At 43.7% G+C, this 21,291-nt stretch overlaps 1 protein-coding gene across 2 annotated transcripts in view; it reads left to right on the top strand.

Annotated features, from left to right (window-relative positions):
* The window catches only part of GLRA1 (glycine receptor alpha 1), a 97,547-nt gene that overhangs the window by 55,590 nt on the left and 20,666 nt on the right, over positions 1-21,291 (top strand). For both annotated transcript variants that reach the window (XM_064278562.1, XM_064278558.1), the window contains exon 4: positions 18,132-18,355. In XM_064278562.1, the coding sequence (XP_064134632.1) occupies positions 18,132-18,355 (224 nt within the window). The remainder of the gene's footprint in view (positions 1-18,131; positions 18,356-21,291) is intronic.

Genomic DNA, 21,291 nt, shown 5'->3' with positions numbered 1-21,291 from the left:
TGGCCAAGGGTTCTCCTCCCTTCAGCTTATTTCTCCCGTAGGGCCTCCCAACCGAACAGTTCCGACCACTTTCCTACCCAAGTCTCTCCTTGACACCCAGAGCGTACCGGGTGAGCAAGGTTGAATTCGTGTTAATAACAAGAGCAACAACCACACATTAAATGTTCCTATGTGCCAGGCAGTGTTCCAAGCACTTCTGTATATATCAACTCATTTAGATCTCATAATAGCCCCCATGAAGAAATATTATCCCCATTTTACAGATGAGGAAGCTGAGGATCAGAAAGATTAGGTTACTTGCCTAAGGATAGAAAGCTAGCAAGTGGCAGAGGTGGGATTTGAACTCAGATCTCTCTCACCTCAAAGCCCAGACTCTCCTCCTGAGTGAAATATAAATAATTCCTGAATGTTTGTGATTACCCAGCCCTTGCTTGGGTTTGTTTGTTTGTTTTGCATCACAGGGAATCAGAGCTGAAAAGGAACCTCATTAAACAAACGTGGAAACTGGAGGCCAGAGAGAGGATGGCACTTGCCCATGGCCTCAAGGCTAATTAGTGGCAGAGCCAGCCCACGTCTCCAGACTTCCAGCCCAGGGCTCTGCCCCTCCAACTACACAAAGAACTGGTGGTGCACCCTAGGTCCATGGTAGTATGGACACAGTCCTGGAACCAGAGCTTTCTGGTCTGTGTTTGTTCTCCAAGAGCAGTGGGAGTGCACAGCAGCTCTATAAACAGCTGAAGTCCCTAGGCATGACTGTCTGCCTCCCAGGGCCCAGCTTTATTCACCGGAGCTAACCAGACCTGAGAGCAGAGAGAGGCAGCCAACAAAGCAACAGGGGTCTCTATCCATTCCTAACGAGAGAAGGGCTGAGAGTGCCTGTCCTTCATCTGACCTTTCCAGCAAGAGAAGTCAGAAAAGTAATGAACAAGGGAGAAGAGGGAGAAGGGCCCAGGTCCAGAGCAGCCCCTCTGGCAATCTACAAGAGGAGGATCTGGAGTTGGACCTTAGAGGGAGCCACCCAGCTTGCCTGCACACATGTGCTTAGGAGCGTGCATAGTGTGAACACTGCAGCATTCTGTGTGTCTGTGTAGTATGTACGTACATGTGTGTATTGTGGGGTTGTGTGTGTTTGTGCAAGTACAAATGTGCACACAGGCATGTATACATCTACTCAAACTAGCATATGTGTGTTCTAGTTTGAGAAGATGTAGACATGTAACTTCAAAAAGAAATGTGTATGCCCATGTATAGGTATGGAGATACCAAAAAACCAAAATCAAACCCACTGCCATTGGGTCCATTCCGACTCATAGTGACCCTGTGGAGATAAGTATGTGTATTTCTGTGTTTATATATGTACGTGTGGATATGTCTAAGCATGAGTGTGTATGTATCTCTATGAATATGGGAAAGTTCTTCAGTGTGCACGCACATGGAGAGTATTGTTTTTGTTCAAGGAAGTGTATGTGGATATTTGTGAATGAATAAGGACATACTTAAGTATATACCAGCATTTGAGTCAGCATATTTATATATGTGCTTCTCTCATGTGAATGTTTATATGCATACATGTGAATAAGAGTACTTAAATGTGAAGCAGTATGTATATATCTGTACATATGGGTATGTGCATGTGTGGGGGCAAGTATATAGTTGAAATTTATGAATACATGGAAGGAGGAGTGAAAGTGTGTGCGTGTGTGCTGGCATCCTGTGGGCACAAATCACAGTATTTCCATTAATAAAACATGTGCTTGAGCCTCTCTTGCCAAGAGTGGGACTAGCCTAGCCCGGAGACCCGCACACTGTGGCCAGGACCCCTGGTGACTGGTGATACCCAATCCTACTACAGTCCACAACTGTGGTCTTGTTTGTAGACATTAAGGGGCAATGACCGCAGCCCTGAACCAGAAGTCAAGAGGCCGGGTTTGAGTTCTAACTCTGCCACTGGTTAGCCCCTCTGAGATTCCTTTTCTCCTAGGCATCTGGCTTCTGAGAATGGTGGGTAGGATCACACAGAGTAATTGGTGTGAAAGCCCTTTGTGACTGCTGTAGAAATGTAAAGGATTATTAACTTTATGTCATTATCTTCAGAGGCCTCCTTCCTGACCCTCATTTTTTTCTGTCTCACCTCATTATATATTTGCTTTACCATTCCTACCACAGTTTTAAATTATTTAATATATTTGTTTATGTATTACTTTTATCTGCACTAGTATGTAAAATCCAATGAGGCCAAGGATTATACACATTTTAATCATGGTTGTATCCAAAGAACCTGGCACATACCAGTTGCCACTGAGTCAATTCCCACTCATGGCGACCCCATATATATCAGAGTAGAGCTATGCTCCATAGGGCTTTCAGGAGGCTGCTTTTTCACAAGTAGATGCACAGGCTTTTATTCTGAGGTACCTCTGGGTGGACTTGAATCTAAACCTTTCATATAGCGGTTAAGCACATTAACATTTGTGCCACTCAGGGTCTCCTGGTACATAGTAGACACTAGATAAATATTTGTTAAATGACTTAATATTATTCGGACATGAACCAGAGCAGACGTATTAGAAATGGGAAGGAGAGAAAGAAAGATATTAGTAATAAATTATACAGAACTCAATTGTGGGGGTAATGGAAAATTGAAGAAACGTACTTGGGGTGATTCCCAGGTTCTTTGCTTGGGTGCCTTGGTGTGAGGTGATACCACTCACCAGCATAGGAGACATGGGGGAGGAGAAGGTTTTGAAGAGGGAGATCAGTCTTGTTTTGGACACATAGATAAAGAGCTGACACTGGGACACCAAGTTCAGATGTCCATTTGGTAATAGCTTACATGATGCTGGAGGTCACAGAGGGCTTAAGGTTAGGGATCTTCATTTAGCAGTCATCAGAACTCGAAGCGATAAGTCCAGGGCTTTGTATAAGCAAACTCAAGAAAGGAAAAACCGTGGAGGGCCAGCAGAGGAAAAGAGACTATGGGAGGAGACTGAGAAGGATCTGTCAGAGGAGGATGAGGGAATCCAGGAAAGAACAGCATCATGGCACGACCCAAAAGAAGAGGAGGCTTCAAAACACCGGTGTTGGTCAACGGTGCCAATGAGAAGTCAAGTACAAAAACAGCATAGCATCCAATGGGTTTTGCAATGTGGACTGGGATGAGGGTGGGGGAAGCATATGAAAACATGCAATTTCAGGGGCATGGAGAAAGCAAAAGACAAATGGAAGCAAAAACAGTGTGAAGATAAACCTTTAAGAAAGCTCTGCTGTGAAGAGAATATGAGGTGGTAAGGGTAGTGTTTGTCATTTATTGAACACTTTTCTGAGTGCTTGGATCATGGCCAGCAAATTATGGGGATTTCATATAAGACAACAATTCCATCTTATAGATGAGGAAGCTGAGGCTCAGAGTCTTGATTCACTGAACCTTTTTCAGCCAACAAATGGCAGGCCAGGCTGCCTGAGTCCCAGAGCCCCTGCTCTTAGCCTCAGCCATCTGTTGAATATGGGAGCAAGCAGGGTTGAAGGGAGGTGGCAGAGCCAAGGGTTTGAGGACTGAAATGACCACAGTACCCTGTAAGGACATCCTAGCCTTCTGCACTGTGGTTTGGCTAGCAAGGGGCTCGGTACAATTTGTGCACTTCTGTCAAAACTTGTATCACAAGAAGCCCTTGGCCATCTATCCCTTTGGGTGCTTGCAAATGAGACCTCAGATATAAGAATCAGCTACCACATAAGGAGATTAAAAGCCTTTTGTGACCAACCATTAACACATTGGTCAGGAAGCAGTCGCTTTACAATGCCTACCTACTTGTGGAATGAATTGATTGAATTAAGCCTGGTTTTTTTTTTTTTTTTTTTGAAACATAAAACTTAAATCCATCCGCTTTTTTCTGTCTCAACTGTTGTCAACTCCAGTTACGACCAACATCATCTTTCTCCTACTTGACTGAAGCAGCCTCCTAACTGGCCTCCCTGTCTTCACTGCTCACAGCCTCTGCTACTTCCCAGAGCAGTCAAGGGGTCATATTAAACCCTAAATCAGATCCAAGCATTGCCTCTCTTCAGACCCTCCAACAACTCCCTAATGTTCTTGCCTTCTTCTGCCCCCACTGTACAGAAAGAGCTTTGCATGAATGGCACCCTCTCATCGTTCCACTTTCAGCTCAGGTATCTCTTCAGAGAGTCCTTCCCTGACTCCCTATCTGAAAATATCCCCCATCCAGATAGCCTATCACCACCATGTTCTCTTGTCCTCAGAGCAATATGTAAAAGTCAAAAGTTCGTGTATTTGTTGTCTTGTTTTCTTTTTTATTGATAATGAGGACCTTGTCTCTCTCAATCACCTGTGTGTTTTTAGTGCTCAACACACTGCTTATGTCACAGAAGATCAATCAATACTTGTGGAAAGAATGAAACTTGCAGGTGCCTTAATCAACCTCCCATCTGTTGTTGGAATCGCTGCCACAAACATCATGGCAAGTAGTCTCTGCTTGTATACCTCCGGTGATAGGAAGCACACTACCTCACAAAGTAGCACATTTCATCTTTGGATGGCTCTGAAACCTCCGTTTGCATGTGATTTTAATTCTGACCCTAGTACCACACCTGACAATCTGCTCCTGTAAAGATTACAGCCTAGGAAACCCTATGAGGCAGTTCTGCTCTATCATATAGGGTTGTTATGAGTCAGAATCGACTCAACAGTGCACAACACAACTAGTGCCACAAGAGCAACCTACGCACCAGACAGCCCTTTAAATAACTGACATCAGCTCTCTTGCTCCCTCCCCAAACCTGGTTTCCTCAGTCATTCTCTTTAGTTTCCAGTCCTCATCATCCATTCTCTTTAGTTTCCAGTCCTCATCATCCAGTGTGCTCGTCTCTGAGTGCATTCCAGTCCATGGATTTCCATTTTGAGATGGAAGGCCAAGAAATGAACCCAGTCCCCCAGGAGTGCTCAGAGCACAGTGGGGGTCAGCACCATCTTTATTCTGGGTTAGAGGGCTTCAAAGCACTGTTTTTAACAGCAACCCCACCTCCACAGTTCATTTGTAACTAAATCTTAGGTAGCACTTTAATAACAGATTTAAAAAAAAAAAATCCTAGCGCTGTTCTGGTTGAAGTGACACAGAGGCTAGGAACTGCGCTCTCTTGACTTCTTCCTCAATCCTTGCCTCCCCAAGGCGGCCCTTGAAGAAATTTCCTCAGGACTGTAAAATCATTTCCGCACATTCCACCCCGGAGACCTTTGAATTTCGGTAGACATGTCACAATGTTAACTTGAAGTATGCTTATGGACAACAAAACTCTCGAACATTTTTTAAGTACATGAGTAATACATGAAAACAAGCAAAGACAAAGAAAAATACAGAGCAAGAGAGAGAAAAATGAGAATGCTCTCCACCCCACCCCAGCTTTGCCCTCTCCTCCAAGTCCCATCATCCTGTCCTGAGTTAGTCACTGCAAATAAACAATTTAGTGTACATCCTCCTAGTCTGCTTTCCTTGAGTGTACACATGTTTGTGTCCATAGACCCGTTTTTATATAAATAGGATTATGCAATACAATATGCTTTTTTCACTGCCATCCTGGCTTGGAGTCTCTACCTCATCCTTTTTAACGTTCTACATACCACCAAATTTGGAAACATGGGTGAATACATACATAATAAGTGGCTTGCTGTTGTTGTTAGGTGCCATCGAGTCAGTGCCAAATCATAGCCACCCTATGCACAACACGACAAAACACTGACTGATTCTGTGCCATCCTCACAATTGTTGCAGCCACTGTGTCAATCCATGTCATTGAGGGTCTTCCTCTTTTTCACTGACCCTCTACTTTACCAAGCATGATGTCCTTCTTCAGGGACTGATCCCTCCTGACAACATATCCAAAGTATGTGAAACATAGCCTCGCCATCCTTGCTTCTAAGGAGCTTTCTGGTTATACTTCTTCCAAGACAGATTTGTTCATTCTCTTAAGTGGTTTATTAGTATTATATTCAGTATATGACCAAATGACATATCTATGTTTTCAAACTTTATTCCCCTCATGGAAAATTCCATGGTATGGATTCACTATCATTTCACAGTACTTGGTGCTGCCCCAGGTGTAGTGACCCTATCCTTCACCTGATGCTAGATTCTCCTGATGGGCCTGTAGATGTATCCAGATTTTCACTATTACAAACTGTCACAATGAACATTCTTGTACATAAATCTTTGTGCATTTCCTTAGGATATATTCCAGAAGTAGAATTGTTTTATCAAAGGACATGCACTTTTTTTTAATATGTTGACAGATAATTTCCCGACTCCCTCCCAAAGATGCGTCAATAATTTACACTCTCCATAATAGTGCTTGTTTCTCTTCATCTGTGCCAACCCAAGAGACCATCCAGCTTTGATATTTTCACGAAAATTTTTTTTAAATGATACCTCATTGTCATTTTTAATTTGCACTCCTTTCTAAGTCTTAGCGAATTTGAGCATCTTTGCATATATTTATTGGTCATTTTTAAAAATAGTATAGGCCTCTTTTTACACATGTATCTCGTTAATCCATTTGGAGTTTAGTTTTCTGTATTTGTGGTGGCTTAACTCTCTTTCTGATTAGACAGCAATTATTCTAACACCATTTATTAAATAGCCACTCTTTCTCCACTGATTTGAAATGCTATCTTTCTCGTAAACTAAATTCCCACGTGTCCGTAGATCTGCTTCTAGTCTCAGTTTACTATTCCACTGCTCTGTTTGTCCATTTTTGCACCAATATCACACTGTTTTAATTATTATGACTTAATATTATATTTCTGTGTCTGGTAGAGAAAATCCTTTTTGTTCTTTTTGAAGGTTTTTATTTACCTTTCCTGCCCATTTTCTCTTCCATAAGAACTTTGGAATCAGTTTGTTAAGGCTTATAAAAATTCCCTTGGATTTTGGCTGGAATTGCCTTAGGTTTATAGATTAATATGAGAACTGACGTTTTTACAATATTTTATAAACATGGTCTGTCTCTCCTTTTATGTATTTCTTTATGCCTTTCATTAAGTTTTAGAGTTCTTTTTTTTTTAATATATAGGACTCACACGTTTCCTGTTATGTATATTCCCAGATATTTTATGGGATTTGTTGCTATTGCGAGTAAGCCCCCCACTCCACTATGCTTCCGGTAATCTAAATCTTTCCTACATAGCCTCTGCTAGGTCACTTCTTATACTCTCGTGTTTGGAGCATCCAAGAAAAACCCTATTAAATGTTTTCCAGGTAGGCATGGCTCAACTGTACTCAAGGCTTTCGTAAACTGAAGACCACAAGAGGGCCTAGGAAACAGGCCTCAGAAATGCCATTAGAGTCTGTTGACAAACGAAAACTTGGGCTATGAGCAGTCTTGGTATCATCTTCTGGATAACTCTTTCTCAATATACTGCCCAGGGTGGCATCAAAATACTGAATGACAGCCCAGGGTCTATCTCGCAGCCAGATCAGATTCAGGACAGCTGACTCATGACGATCAAACCTATGAAAGATTGACATAGGTTAATCAATTTGCAGAGTTATTTTTAATTTACAATGGGGTGTTCCATTCTAGTAATAGCAATGTTCTCCATGAAAGCAACCCCTTGCCACTGTCCAAATACCTGGGGAGCCAACCAAGGTTTGCTTCTGACATATCTGGAACTGGAGGAAAGGGAGGTAGATAGTCTTGTGGAAATTTCTTCTGGCCAGAGAGAGGTCTAAGGAACCATCCTTGCTCACCACACAGAAACCCTATTTCCAACCACTAAAAAGTTGGTGTTCACACAGATAATGGTGATCCTATCTATCCCTGAGTTGATGCTAGATTTACAATTGCCAGATTCCTGCTCCTCAAACTGCCCTTTTGATACGCTGGACTAAATGCCCCCATGAGTATGAAAATAATTCTCAAAACATGAATGATGCATTAAATTAGGGTTCTACCTACTAAATTACAACCACATGCCTGTCCTAAATCATTGCAATTACATGTAGGTCATCGTGATTGGCGCTGGGCTATCGTCAGACTCCTCTATTGCTTCTTCAACTCTGTTTTTGGTTTAACACTCAGAGACCAACCTTATTTCCAAATTTGTTGGACGCATGTCTCATTTTATATACCTTGAACTGCCAACACTGCCCTCCCTCCTTTTTCCAGGAAAACATCCACCCTTCAACATGTACTCTTTGGCAACCAGTCACGAATCCACCTCACTATTTAATATGTAACTGAAAATTCCCCACCTAATACTAACTATAAGGATATTAGCAGGCCATTCTGCTACGTGGTCTCAGTGGGGTCCCAGTACAATATTGTCTTCCATATTTCTTTCATCTACCCATCTATGAACTTGGTTAAAAAAAGGAAATAGAGAGGCAGCATGCAATTGTCAAAAATGAGTGAAATTCAGGAGCCAGACAGTCCTGGATTCATAATCCTGCTCTAGCACCTACTAGCTCTGTGACCTTGAGTAAGACACTAAACTTCTCTTTAACTTCTCTGAATTCCACCCTCCCCCCAACAAAATGAATATTATAATACCCAGTATGCTAGTTTAAAAAAAGGTTCAGAGACACCATACATATAAAGTTCTAGCAAATGTTAAAAGCTTAATAAAAGTAGATGCTATTAGCATTTTTATGTAATTATTAAACTCACACTGGGCTTTAGTGATCCCCTAAAGACAAAGATGCTCAGCTCCGTCAGTCCAAACTATCTATAGTTCTTTATAACAAATGCAGCTCTGATTGTGTGATATACAAATGAGACTGTATCAGGCAGGGTGGTGGCTTAGGAAAGGTTGAAGGCACAAAACAGGCATCTACAGCCAAGGAGGCAGTGGGCCAGGGATATGGGGAGTCTGCTAGCACCAGACTTAAGTGTAGAGCAGACTATGGGTCAAATCCAAGGGTCAGATCAGGAATGAGGTAGAAACAGTAGTGGACTACTGGACCTGGAGCAGAAGCTTTTTATCCTCTGCCCTTTTTAATACTTCTTGCTAGTCGTGGGCATCTACAAACCCATTGTATATAACAGCAGCCGGGTACATTATCCAATGGCATTGAACTGTCATCAAACTGTTACTCAATGCAGTTCTGGGAGAGCTTGGGTAGTGTAGTCTAGTTGTTAAATGCATGGGCTCTGGAATTAACATCCTGGGTTCAAATCCCAGGTTTGCCATTTATTAGCTGTGTGATGTCACAAAAGACATCTGTGTATCTTGATTTCCCTATCTGTAAAATGGGAATAATAATAGAACCTATGTCACAGGGTTACTGTGCAGATAAAATAACACATGTAATGCTCTTGGCATCATTCCTTGCATGTGGTAAAATCTCAATATATCAGTATTATTTGCATTGCTATGAATTCTGAATCTATCAGTAACTAATGGAGGGAATTTGAGTTTTAAGGGCTTTAAGTTTGTGCACCTTTCCAATTGGATAGTAATTTTCTCTTCCATGCCAAACCTTACAGAACAAAATCTAATGTGCGAGTGCTTTGAAAACTGAAAAGCAGCAAATAGATATTTTAATAGAAGGAGCCAATAACATGTACTACTTAAAAGCATAGGACACTGGAATCAGACCTGGGTTTGAGTCTCAGCTCTGTCACTAACTTTAGACAAAACCTCTAATATCCACAGGGTCAAATCAGGAACAAGTAAGAGCACTAGTGGACTGCTGGACTTGTAAAATGGTGCCACTATGAGAATTAGGTGAGAGGGTTCACATAAAGCACTTAGCATAGTACCCAACACTCAGTCAGGGTTTAGTAAACCCTACATGTGCCAACTGAGCCAGGTACCCGATCTTGCAGGACTGTGAGGAGGCTGAGCCTGACTCTTTTCACATTCACAGGCAATACCTATGGCTCTTTGGATCCATGGTGCTTCTCAGAGCTCCAAGAAAGTGCTTGAGAAAAAAGGCAGCAGGTGGGAGAGGAAGCAGCAACTTACAACCCAAGTGTCTTAGTCATCTAGTGCTGCTGTAACAGAAATACCACACGTAGATGGCTTTAACAAAGAGAAATTTATTTCCTCACAGTAATGTAGGCTAAAATTCCAAATTCAGGGCATCAGCTCCAGGGGAAGGCTTTCTCCGTCAGCCCTGGAGGAAGGTCCTTGTCATCAATCTTTCCACGGAATAAGAGCTTCTCCTCACAGGAACCCTGAATCCAAAGGACATGCTCTGCTTCCAGCACTGCCTTCTTGGTGGTATGAGGGCCCCCCACCCCATCTCTCTGCTCACTTCTCTCGTAGAAGAGATACAAAAATCTCAAAAGAGATTGGCTTAAGACACTATCTAATCTTGTAGATCTTGTCAATATAACTGTCACTAATCCATCTCATTACATCATAGTGATAGGATTTACAACACATAAGTTAATCACATCAGATGACAAAATGGTAGACTATCATACAATACTGGGAATCATGACCTAGCCAAGTTATTAGATATTTTGGGGGGATACAATTCAATCCATGACACCAAGCCTGGGTGTCCCTCACTCTGAGTGGACCCCGGGCCTCAGCCCTCAGCAGACTGATCTCATGCATCTTAATCCCACCAACGTCCAAGCTGAGCCTCTCTGGGCCATCTGTAAAATGAGGGCATTCCAAGGTTCCTTCTAATTGTGATATTTGATGATGAAAATGATGATGATGATAAAGAACTATGATTCTTTCATTAACACTCACTCTCCATTCCTACCATCTTAGTTCAGATCCCCCTCACCTCTCAACTGGACTGTCACAATAGCCTCAAGACAGGTCTCCCTGTACCTGGTTTCTCTCACTTCCAATACCTTATGGTTACTCCTGCCATATTGATCTTCCTGAAGCCAAACTGTGATCATATTGTTCTCTGCTTAAGTCTTCAATGGTGTCTAGTTGGTTACAGAATAAAATCCAAACACCTTGGCTTGGATAGGCACAGTCTCAAATCATTTTACAGCCTTTTCACAGCACAGTGATTGAGAGCATAGCTTTATAATTAGACAGACCAGTTTCAAATTCCAGCCCTACTGTTTACTAACTGAATTGGGGCAAATTACTTAGCCTCTCTGAGCCTTCTTCAACCGACATCTTGAGCTGAAAATACCTATGTCATAGGGTTGTCTTAAGGATGAAATTAGCTGAAAAGTGTAGTATGCTCAGCACAATGCCTGCTACATAGCAGGTCATCAATAAAAGGGAGCTTTCATTACTTATACTGCTAATGGTTGAGCTAAACTATTTGAATGTCCTGCCTACACACCTTTGCTGTGCTATTTCTTCTTCAAAAGATTCCTTTTACCCCCAACTCCACACACCCTAGTCCTAAATACCCCAAAGCTAACCCCTAGGCCTCATGTCCTACCCTCCTGCTCCAAGCCTGTACTCCTCACCTCTGCCCCTCCTCTCCCACATCACTGGCCTCCTTTCCATCCAGGATTCTCCCTCATTCATATCTTGGAACAATACCAGATCTAGAGATGTTAACTTCGGGGGGATGGGTCAAACTGAAAAGAGCCTTTTCGAATGCCACCTTCTCTCCAAAAGCTTTGCCGGATTCACCCAACCTGAATGGAAGTAATCTCTCTGACTTCTAAGAGCAATTTGTTAGAACGTCTTATGGCCACTATCTCTTTCCTTTTTGAATGGCAGATGTTTATGTCCATACTTTGCCTTGCCTGTGAGATAATTTCTGCCCTGTTAGGTTTGAAACCAAAATCTTGTGTCTCTACCATCACTGTACTGCCCCTCTGCCTAATAAATGTTCATAGAACTGAATTGAGTTTAAAGAAAAGACCCCCGGATGCAGGCCCCAAATTCTCATAAGACCAGACTTAATGGTCTGACTGAGACTAGAAGGACCCCAGTGGTCATGGCCTCCAGACCTTCTGTTGGCCCAGGACAGGAACCGTTCCCAAAACCAACTCTTCAGACATGGATTGGACTGGACAATGGGTTGGAGAAGGATGCTGGTGAGGAGTGAGTTTCTTGGATCAGGTGGACACTTGAGACTATGTTGGCACCTCCTGCCTGGAGGGGAGGTGAGAGGGTGGAGGGGGTTAGAAGCTGGCAAAATGGACATGAAAAGAGAGAGTGGAGGGAGAATGCAGGCTGTCTCACTAGGGGGAGAGTAATTGGGAGTGTGTAGCAGGGCGTATATGGGTTTTTGTGTGAGAGACTGACTTGATTTGTAAACTCTCACTTAAAGCACAATAAAAATTATAAAAAAAGAAAAGACTCCCCTGTGAGAGCTGGAATTCTGAGACTTGGAAAGGTATAAGGACCTGGTTCTTCTGTCCACCTCTTGGCAATACCTCAATGGGTATACTTCTTCACTCACACACACACACACACACACACACACACAGAGGCTCTTTTCTACAAAAACACTTCATGCTTCCTATTTCACCACAATACTGAGTTTAGAGGAGTTCATTAGGAGGGGTTAGAATCTGAAATTAGACACAGTGGGGTGATGGTCGGAGGGCAGATGCAACTGCAGGTGGCACACAGGAGGACCTCAACAAGTGTTGAATGTTGAGTGAATTAGTTAATGTTCTACCTTTGTCTTACAAGCAGGGAGTTGCCTAGTCACCAGAAATCAGACCATCAGGGAATCTCAGAGGCAGCATGGGTGAGTTGCTGCTTAAAGACTGTTGAGCTAGTGGTCTGGTGCCAGTGGTCTAGAGATCTGAAAATCCCTCCTGCCTCAGGCCTGGATGGGCTACCCTTGAGAGTCTGAGAACTAGAAAGTCACCACTGGAGGTGGAGCTCAAGGCTCCTGAGTGGAGAAGTTCAAATGTTGGCCCTGCAGCCCTGAGCCTGAACACGGACCCCCAGCATGTCAAACACGACCTATGTTGAGCATAGCGCTAAGTAAGCAAAACAGCATTTAGCTTTCAGCCTATTAAACCAATTACATTGATCTCTTCTGAGCTGCATTTCCCATAGCTTTTTGAAAATCAATAGCAGCAACTTGTTTGGGTAGTGACTGCAGAGGGAAGGATCTAGCGCTGCCCAGAAGGGAAGGAGTCAGCTGCCCAAGGACAGGGAGATGCCTTCTCCAAGTCTCTTGCTACAGCTTGTCATTAGCCATTTCACCAGAATCCTACAGCTTTTATTTTTTCTTCTAAAAGAAAAAAAAATATATTTTTTTATATATTTTACAACCAACATGAACTTATTATATAAGAAAAAAATAAAATATTTTTTTAAAGATCAGTAATAAAATGCTAATATACTCATAATGCCCCTTCACTGCTTAAAATTTTTCACAGACTCCACTTTACCCTGGGGATGAAGTCTACAATCCTCAGTGTGGTTCGCAAGGCCCTGTACTGTCTCCTCACGGTCCTCCCCTTAATCATTGACTTATAATTCTTCCTGAAGCACCCCACTCATGCTTTGCTCTAGCCCTTCACATGTGCCATTCCAACTGCCCCAAATGCTTGTTCTCTGACTCAGCCATACTTGGCCTTACCTTAATTATCACTTCTTCTTGGAGCCTCCCCGACCACCATCTCCAAGTCTAGATGGAGCACCTATCTTTTATATTTCCCTAGCACCCTGCTGCTATCAGAGCCCTTTTCTCAGTGGGGTGTAATTATTACACTCAAATGTCTTTCTTGTTCTCATCAGATTCCCCAGTGCCTAGGACAGCGCCTGGCACTTATAAGCTGCTCAGTAAAATGTTGTTGAAAAAATAAAACTAATGACAGCTAGCTGCTAGATTTGGAAAGATTCTTAGAAACCATCTAACCTAGTTTATTTTTTCATAGCGAGGCCCAGAGAAGCAAATCTGAGTTCTAATCCCAGGTCATTTTACCAAATTGCTGTGTGACCTTAGACAATGCCTTTCCTTTCTGGGTCTCAGTCTCTCCAGCTATAAAACAAGGAAGCTCTTTCTTCTCAAATGTTTTTAGACTTTACCTCCAACTCATCCTGGGTATTAGGTAGCTTATAGGTGCGCTGACTGGAGTATGGGGTGGGGAGAAATACAAGATCTGGTTTGTCCCCTCAAATTGCTGCCAATTAAGTTGAGGAGGTAAGACTCACACACAGTGAGAAGTGCTAAATTAAATGTTTCTAGTGATTCAGTTTTTCTAAAATCAGTTGCCATCAAGTTGATTCTGACTAATGGCAATCCCATGTGTGTCAGAGCGGAATAATACTCCAAATGGTTTTCAGTGGCTGGTTTTTCAAGAGTGGATTGCCAGGCCTTTCTTCCAAGGTACCTCTGGGTAGACTCAAACTTCCAGCCTTTCAGCCTAGCACATTAACTGTTTGCAACACCCAGCGACTCCTCAGTTTCTAGGAGAACAGAAAAGGAAGAGATCAGGCAAGCCTGGGGGCATCAAGTCTCCTCCAGGAGATAAGGCTTAAGCTAAGCAGGCAGAATTTACGGAGGCCAAGAGATGACACCATGAGTCAGAATCGACTCGATGGCAACGGGTTTTTTGTTTTTTTAAGAGGATGACAGAGAGTCTCCCCAGCACAGAATTGGCAGCCAGCACCCTTGTGATGTCACGAACGAGTGCTGACTAGAGCAGTAGGCTGACGTGGAGTCAGATCCCAGCTCTGCGGCTTATGGGCTATGCGCCTTGGACAAGTTCCTCAGTTCCCTCGCCCTCCACCATGGGCATCGGAATGTCTAGCTTGCAGAGTCTGGGAGAGGATTAAATGCATGTGACAGTATCCAGAACAGTGCCTGGTACCTAACAGACCATTTTAAGAAATGCCACTTTCTTTTCTTCCTTCCAGCCACATAAGTGGGCTTGGCGTGTCACTGGCAAAAACATCAAAAGGGCAGTTGTGGTTTGGGGTGTGAAGGTTTTTTTCTGCCCAGCCATTCATTGTCTGTTCATTCTGAGTGACTTGCCCAGTGCCTCCCCATCTCTCTCCATCCCTCCCTCCATCTCTCTCTCTCTCTCACACACACACACACACACACACACACACACACGTCATATAAAATGCAAGGGAGGAAGATAGGCTGTTTCTAACCCCCGATCAGAAGATGGGGCCAGACTGGAAGCCGTCCATTACTGTCAACAAGAAATACAAAGGCAGGCCTGGCCTGAAGTTCTCTCTCCACCAGGGGACTTATAAGACACGAGATTATGAGAGCAAATGTCATTTTCTATGGGACTGGAGGGAGAGGTTTCAATTATAGAACGATCCTATAAAATACCTGGGAACATGTTATGAAGAAGCTATTGATGTTTTTGTAACAAACAGAATGGGGTACATGCTGTGGGAGAAGCTGGACTGGGTCAGCATGGCGGTGGGAAGGAAGCTTGTCTGTTTTAGCTCACCCCTACTGATGGCAGATCAAGGCTGATTAGGATTTAGAAGCAGCGCCCCAGAAAGAAACCTGGCAAGGCTTAATTTATCAGGTGCTCGCGGGGAAACAACAGTGGCACATCCTCATGTATGGAGATTATCCCTTGAAGGAAAACATTTAAAGCTAGATTGAGCAGAGGTTATTAATCTTTTGGGGAACTATAGACCCTTTTGGGACTCTAACACAGATGGCTATGTCCCTCTTCCCAGGAAAACACAAATACATCCCACATTCTACTTGCAGTGTCATGACATTCACGGACCTCAGCTTTGAAATGCCTCTCTAACAAAATGAAAAATTTTCTGAATGGAAATATTTCTTAACAGTGTTACCCAGTTTTCTGCCATTGGGACCTACCCATACCAATAACTTGCTTTTCAGATTGTGGATGGGAACTGAAGGGACCCTTTCACTTCCTCCAGAATCAGCAGAGGCTGTTGAACAAACCCTCAGCTAGGCATCAGGACTGTTGGGTTCCAGGGTTAGCTCTGCTCCTGTCATTTCAGTGATATTGGACTAGTTTCATTTCTCTCTAGACTTCAGTTTCTCCACCTTTTAAAAAAAAAAAGGGTTTGGCTATGACATCAAATCCCAACCTACACTCTATAGAAGACAAGCATCATGCACAAAATAAGAGTTCCATGGTTAAAATAAATCAGGGAAATGTTGCATATTCTATTTCCCTTTTGGAGACCACAAAACTTAATAGTGTGGCCTGGAGCAACAGAGGAAGAAGGAGAGTCAGGAATAGGAGGAGGAAATGGAATGTGTGGCTAATTGCCTCCACGAACAACTGCCTCCTCTGCCATGAGACCGGAACAACTGGCTGGTACCTGGCTACCATTACTGAATGTTTTAATCAAAGATTCTACATAAGAATAAGAATTATGATCAAAAGGGAGGAAATGTAGAACAGAATTTCAAATTTTCATGGACTCCAGGCTTTCTGGAAGCATGGGGGCTGGAAAAGCCCCTGAAACTATTGCCCTGAGATAATCTTTAAACCTTAAACCAAGAATATCCCCTGAAGTCTTCTTAAAACCAAACGAAAGTTTAGCTTAACTAGTAAAGATTGTCCGCCTTGAGCATTATGCTCTTTTAAGAACAACTATATGGGATCAAATTGACAACAGAAACTCGAAAGATCAAATAGGAACCTTAGAGGGTAGTGAGTTTATGTTTATGGGAAGGAACAATTCAGAAATGGAGGATGAGAGTGATTGTACAACTTGAAGAATATAATTAATGTCACCAAATTATGCATGTAGAAACTATTGAATTGGTATATGTGTTACTGTGTATATTCTCAACAACAACAAAATAAATCTTTAAAAAAAAACTTTATTTGCATATGAAGGTCTCTAAGATACCCTGCAATAAAGAAACCTGTTGCATTTGGTTTAATCTAACATTTCCTTATTCATTGGATCTGTGAAATTTTTTTTTAAGTGCAATAACTACACTGCAGTTCCCTCAGAGAAGCATTGAACTAAATGCTGAGTTTAGAACCCAGTAAGATGTAGCTTTACTACCTGTCTTAATCCTCCCCAAAACAAGTCAACACATGTGAAGGTTATAAAGGCTGATATTAAAACTAGCCACTGCCCATCTGTCAGTTTATCTTACTGTGGTCGCTTGCGTGTTACTGTGATGCTGGAGGAGCCCTGGTGGCACTGTGGTTAAGTCTGACTGCTAACCAAAAAGTCAGCAGTTTGAATCCACCAGCCACTCCTTGGAAACCCTATAGGGCAGTTCTACTCTGTCCTGTAGGGTCACTATGAGTTGGGATCAACTCGATGGCTAACAGGTTTGGTTTGGTTTGGGTACGATGCTAGAAGCAATGCCACCAGAATTTCAAATACCAACAGGGTCAGCAGAGCTTCCAGAGTAAAACAGACTAGGAAGAACGACCTGACAATCTGAAAATTAGCCAATGAAAACCCTACGGATCACAACAGAATATTGCCTGATATAGTGCTGGAAGATGAGCCCCATAGGTTGGAAGGCACTCAAAATACACAGTGGCCACAACAATGGACTCAAACAAGCCAAGTATCATGAAGATGGTGCAAAACCAGGCAATATTTTGTCATGTTGTACATGGGGTCGCCAGGAGTCAGAGCCAACTCAATGACAACTAAAATAGCATTAAAACAATGCACCCCAGGGCCATCAGGAACACTGTGGAATTTTCTCACCCATCCTTCCTTCCTGGCAAGGGAATTAATTATTCTTTTTAGGCAGAATAGTTGGAATCCTCAAACACCAGCTTTAATTCTTTCCGTTTGTTCCTTCAAGCTGCCCTTAGTGTGCCTAAGAATTACTGCAAGGTGGGATTGATGGTAAAAGGATGCCTTCAGCTTTATCTATAACGTTCTAATTTATATTAAAAAAAAAAAAAAACTGAGTCAAACATGACAAAATGTTAACAGGATGGTAAAAAACAGGTGTTTCTTACATCAGTCTTTGAACTTTAGTTTTAAAATTTTTCAAAAGTTAAATATTTTAAAAGTTAAAATAAATGTGATTTAAGTAACGATCTGAATTCAGAGTTGAATACACTTTATGGGACATTTAGGGAATTTCTGAGGGTAATTATGACTCCCACAGTTTTTGCCTCATGCACAGATTTTACAATCTCACCCCACATAAGATGAGCCACCTCTATAAACATCCCCCAGAAAGGACTTTTTGGAGCACTGGTTGAGAGCATCCAGCCTCCCGAGTTGACGTCTGGGCTAACCCTGCCTCCACCTCCTTGTCTTCTGGCTGTAGGACTATAGAGTCAACATCTTCCTGCGGCAGCAGTGGAACGACCCCCGACTAGCATACAATGAATATCCTGACGATTCTCTGGATCTGGACCCATCCATGTTGGATTCCATCTGGAAACCTGACCTGTTCTTCGCCAATGAGAAGGGGGCCCACTTCCACGAGATCACCACAGACAACAAACTGCTGAGGATCTCCCGGAATGGGAATGTGCTCTATAGCATCAGGTGAGTTCCATATAGGTTCACCAACTCCATCCTCAGAATGGCCTTGCCCCATTGCCTTCCGGGAACAGACATTAAGAAGGGGGACCAAACAGAGGTCTTTGGCCCTGGCAATCTAGAGCTCAGTGAGTAAGAATTAAATTCTATGTGAAGTCTTGCAAGGGAGTGGTTCATTAGAGCCAGAGAAACCAGGGAAGGCTTCCTGGAGAAGGTGGGGTTTAAGTTAGATCCCTAAGGCTACCCAGCATTTCAGTAAAACAAGATGGGAAATGGACGCTCAAAGATAATGATCAACAGCAGAAGCAAAGGTAAAAAAAAAAAAAAAAAAAAAACCTGGAAAATCACTGCAACCTCAGAAAGTGAATGGGCCTGCCAGGTGGATGGTGCTGGTCATAGACAGCAAGCCAGGGCCACTCTGTCCCTTCTGTATACCCTTTCTATCCTCCATACTTTGCACTCTGACCCCTTTCCCCAGTTGGGGGGCATCCTGTACATAGTGATTAGGGGCAAAGCTTTCAGAAGCTCCAGCCGCCACCTCTCCCCACCTAATCCTCAGTCTCTTCCCCCAGGACATGGAGAAAGTGACCAATGTCCATGAAGTGAAGAAGTGGCCTTACTAAAAAACCACCAATCTCTTTTCAGTTGAGTCAATTCCACCTCATAGTGACTCTCTAGGACAGAGTAGAACTGTCCCATAGGGTTTCCAATGCTGTAATCTTTATGGAAGCAAACTGCCACATCTATCTGGGTTGGTGGGTTCGAACCACCCAGCTTTCAGTTAGCAGCCAACTACTTAACCAGTGCACCACCAGGGCTCCTTGGGTGGCCTTACACATATAACGATAAGAGCCACCATTCCTTAAAAATTTACTTACTAGCCTGGATACTTTACATATATTATTTTTAATCGACGGCAGTGGGTTTGGTTTGGTTTTGGTAACTACACCATGGAAACCCTGGTTAAGTGCTATGGCTGCTAACCAAAAAGGTTGGCATTTCGAATTCACCAGGTGCTCCTTGGAAACCCTATGGGGCAGTTCTGTTCTGTCCAAAACAGTCACTATGAGTCGGAATCGACTCGACGGCAACAGGTTTGGTTTTGGTTAACTAACCCATGAAATAGGTTTTATTATACACCTTTTACAGATTATACAAGTTGGGATCTGAAAGTCTGAGTAACTTGCCAAAGTTCCCACAGCAAGATAGTAGTAGAGCCTAGATTCTAATCTGTGTTAGTGTGGATCTGATGCCCCCTCAGAGCCTAGAAGATCAATGCCTGGCATTCAGTAGGTGCTCAAATATTTGATGAATAAATAAATATGTTTGTATTTCAAAGGGCTAAAATGGCCCTGGTCCTAAATATGATCCCCCCCTGCCCCTCCATCACTTCCTCTGAGGAGTAAACCTTTTTATTTCTCATCAGGAGATGAGTCTGACATGCCCTGGGCAGGAGGGGGAGGGGCTCACCAGTCCTAACCCTCAGGTGTAACTGAGCCCAGAGCCTCCCCTGAGAGCAGGTTGGGTGGAGGAGGGGGCCTTAGGCACCTCAAAGGGAAAAGAAGGCACCATGGGGAGGCAGGCTTGGAGGAAGCAGAGGGTGATGTACCTTCTTCACCTTGGAGCCCATCCCCACCCATACTGAAGGGTGCTGGGCTTGGGAAATGGCCACCAAGGCCCTGGCTGGCTGGGGGGCATCATCTTGCTTGGATTTTGCTGCTGCCAGGCTAGGTTCACATCCCTGGGAAGCTCAGCCCCAGTGCAGTATGACAGAAGGATGAATCAGTGGAAAGTGATGTTCCCAAGGTCATTCAACTTCAGGAAATTAACCCAGTGTGACAGCTGCCCCATTTTGGAGCTTTTATCTTCAGAAATTCAACTGCATGCACTTTCCCTTCACTCTCTCCTTCCTTCTCACACTCCCTTCTCCACCCCCCCCCCACCCCTTCTTCTGCTATGCTTAAAGGGCCCACCTCCAGGGTATGGGTGCGAGCTTGGGGGAATGGAGTTCACACAGGGCTGTGTGCCTCTGGAACACCACCAATTAGGGTCTTAGAGCATAGGGGTGAGCTTTTCAGGATAGCAGTGCTGAAGGGCCAGTTAGTAATCACATGAGCCAACCACTATAGGACTAAAACTCCAAACTAAAACCTCAAACCAGGAGATATGGTTTTAAGCCTGCTGAGCCATCAACGTACTGTGTGACCTTAGGCAAGTCCCTTCCTAGCCCTCTCTGCACCCCAGTTTCCTCACCTGTCAAATGAGAAAGTTGCGTGATGACCTAAGTTCTCTTTGGGCTCCGAGATCCTGTGACACTAGACTCTTTCGTCTTCATTCCTTGCAGCAGACACTCAGATTTTGGCAAAGCCTTTCAAGCTGAAGCTTTGTAGCCCAGCCTGAGGTGCAGGCCTTGGATCCTATGAAGGGGACTCCTTCTGGCTTTGAGGCTGCAGCCACTGCAGAGGGTTGAACAACCCAAATTAAACAGCTAGCCCAGATACCTGGAGTACCCACCACTTCCCAGTTGACCCCAGCATGAGCCCATAGATGTGAGTCAGCTGTGTTTGGACACCTAGAAGGCAGGGGGCCTCTTTGAAATAACTTGTGATGATCCCAGGGTGTGAAAGGAGGCAGCCAGGAAGAACGGGCAGTACCTGCTGCTTGCTGGTGCACCTAGTGATGCCTGTGGCCTGGTGCTGCTGGTGCACCTGGTGATGCCTGTGGCCTGGTGCTGCTGGTGCACCTGGGGATGCCTGAGGCCTGGTGCTGCTGGTGCACCTGGGGATGCCTGAGGCCTGGTGCTGCTCAATGTAAAATTTGGGCCCTGCCCCTACCTGAGGGCTCTGCAGAAATGTGGAGATGGGGAGGTGGGAGGACAGGACAGCTAAAGACAAGTCTCTCGAAGCCAGACAGACTCCAGCAAAATCCAGAAGTTCCACTGA

Source organism: Loxodonta africana, chromosome 2 (genome assembly GCF_030014295.1).
Source record: "Loxodonta africana isolate mLoxAfr1 chromosome 2, mLoxAfr1.hap2, whole genome shotgun sequence".
Lineage (NCBI taxonomy): Eukaryota > Metazoa > Chordata > Mammalia > Proboscidea > Elephantidae > Loxodonta > Loxodonta africana.
This window is presented reverse-complemented; position numbering and strand designations above follow the sequence as displayed.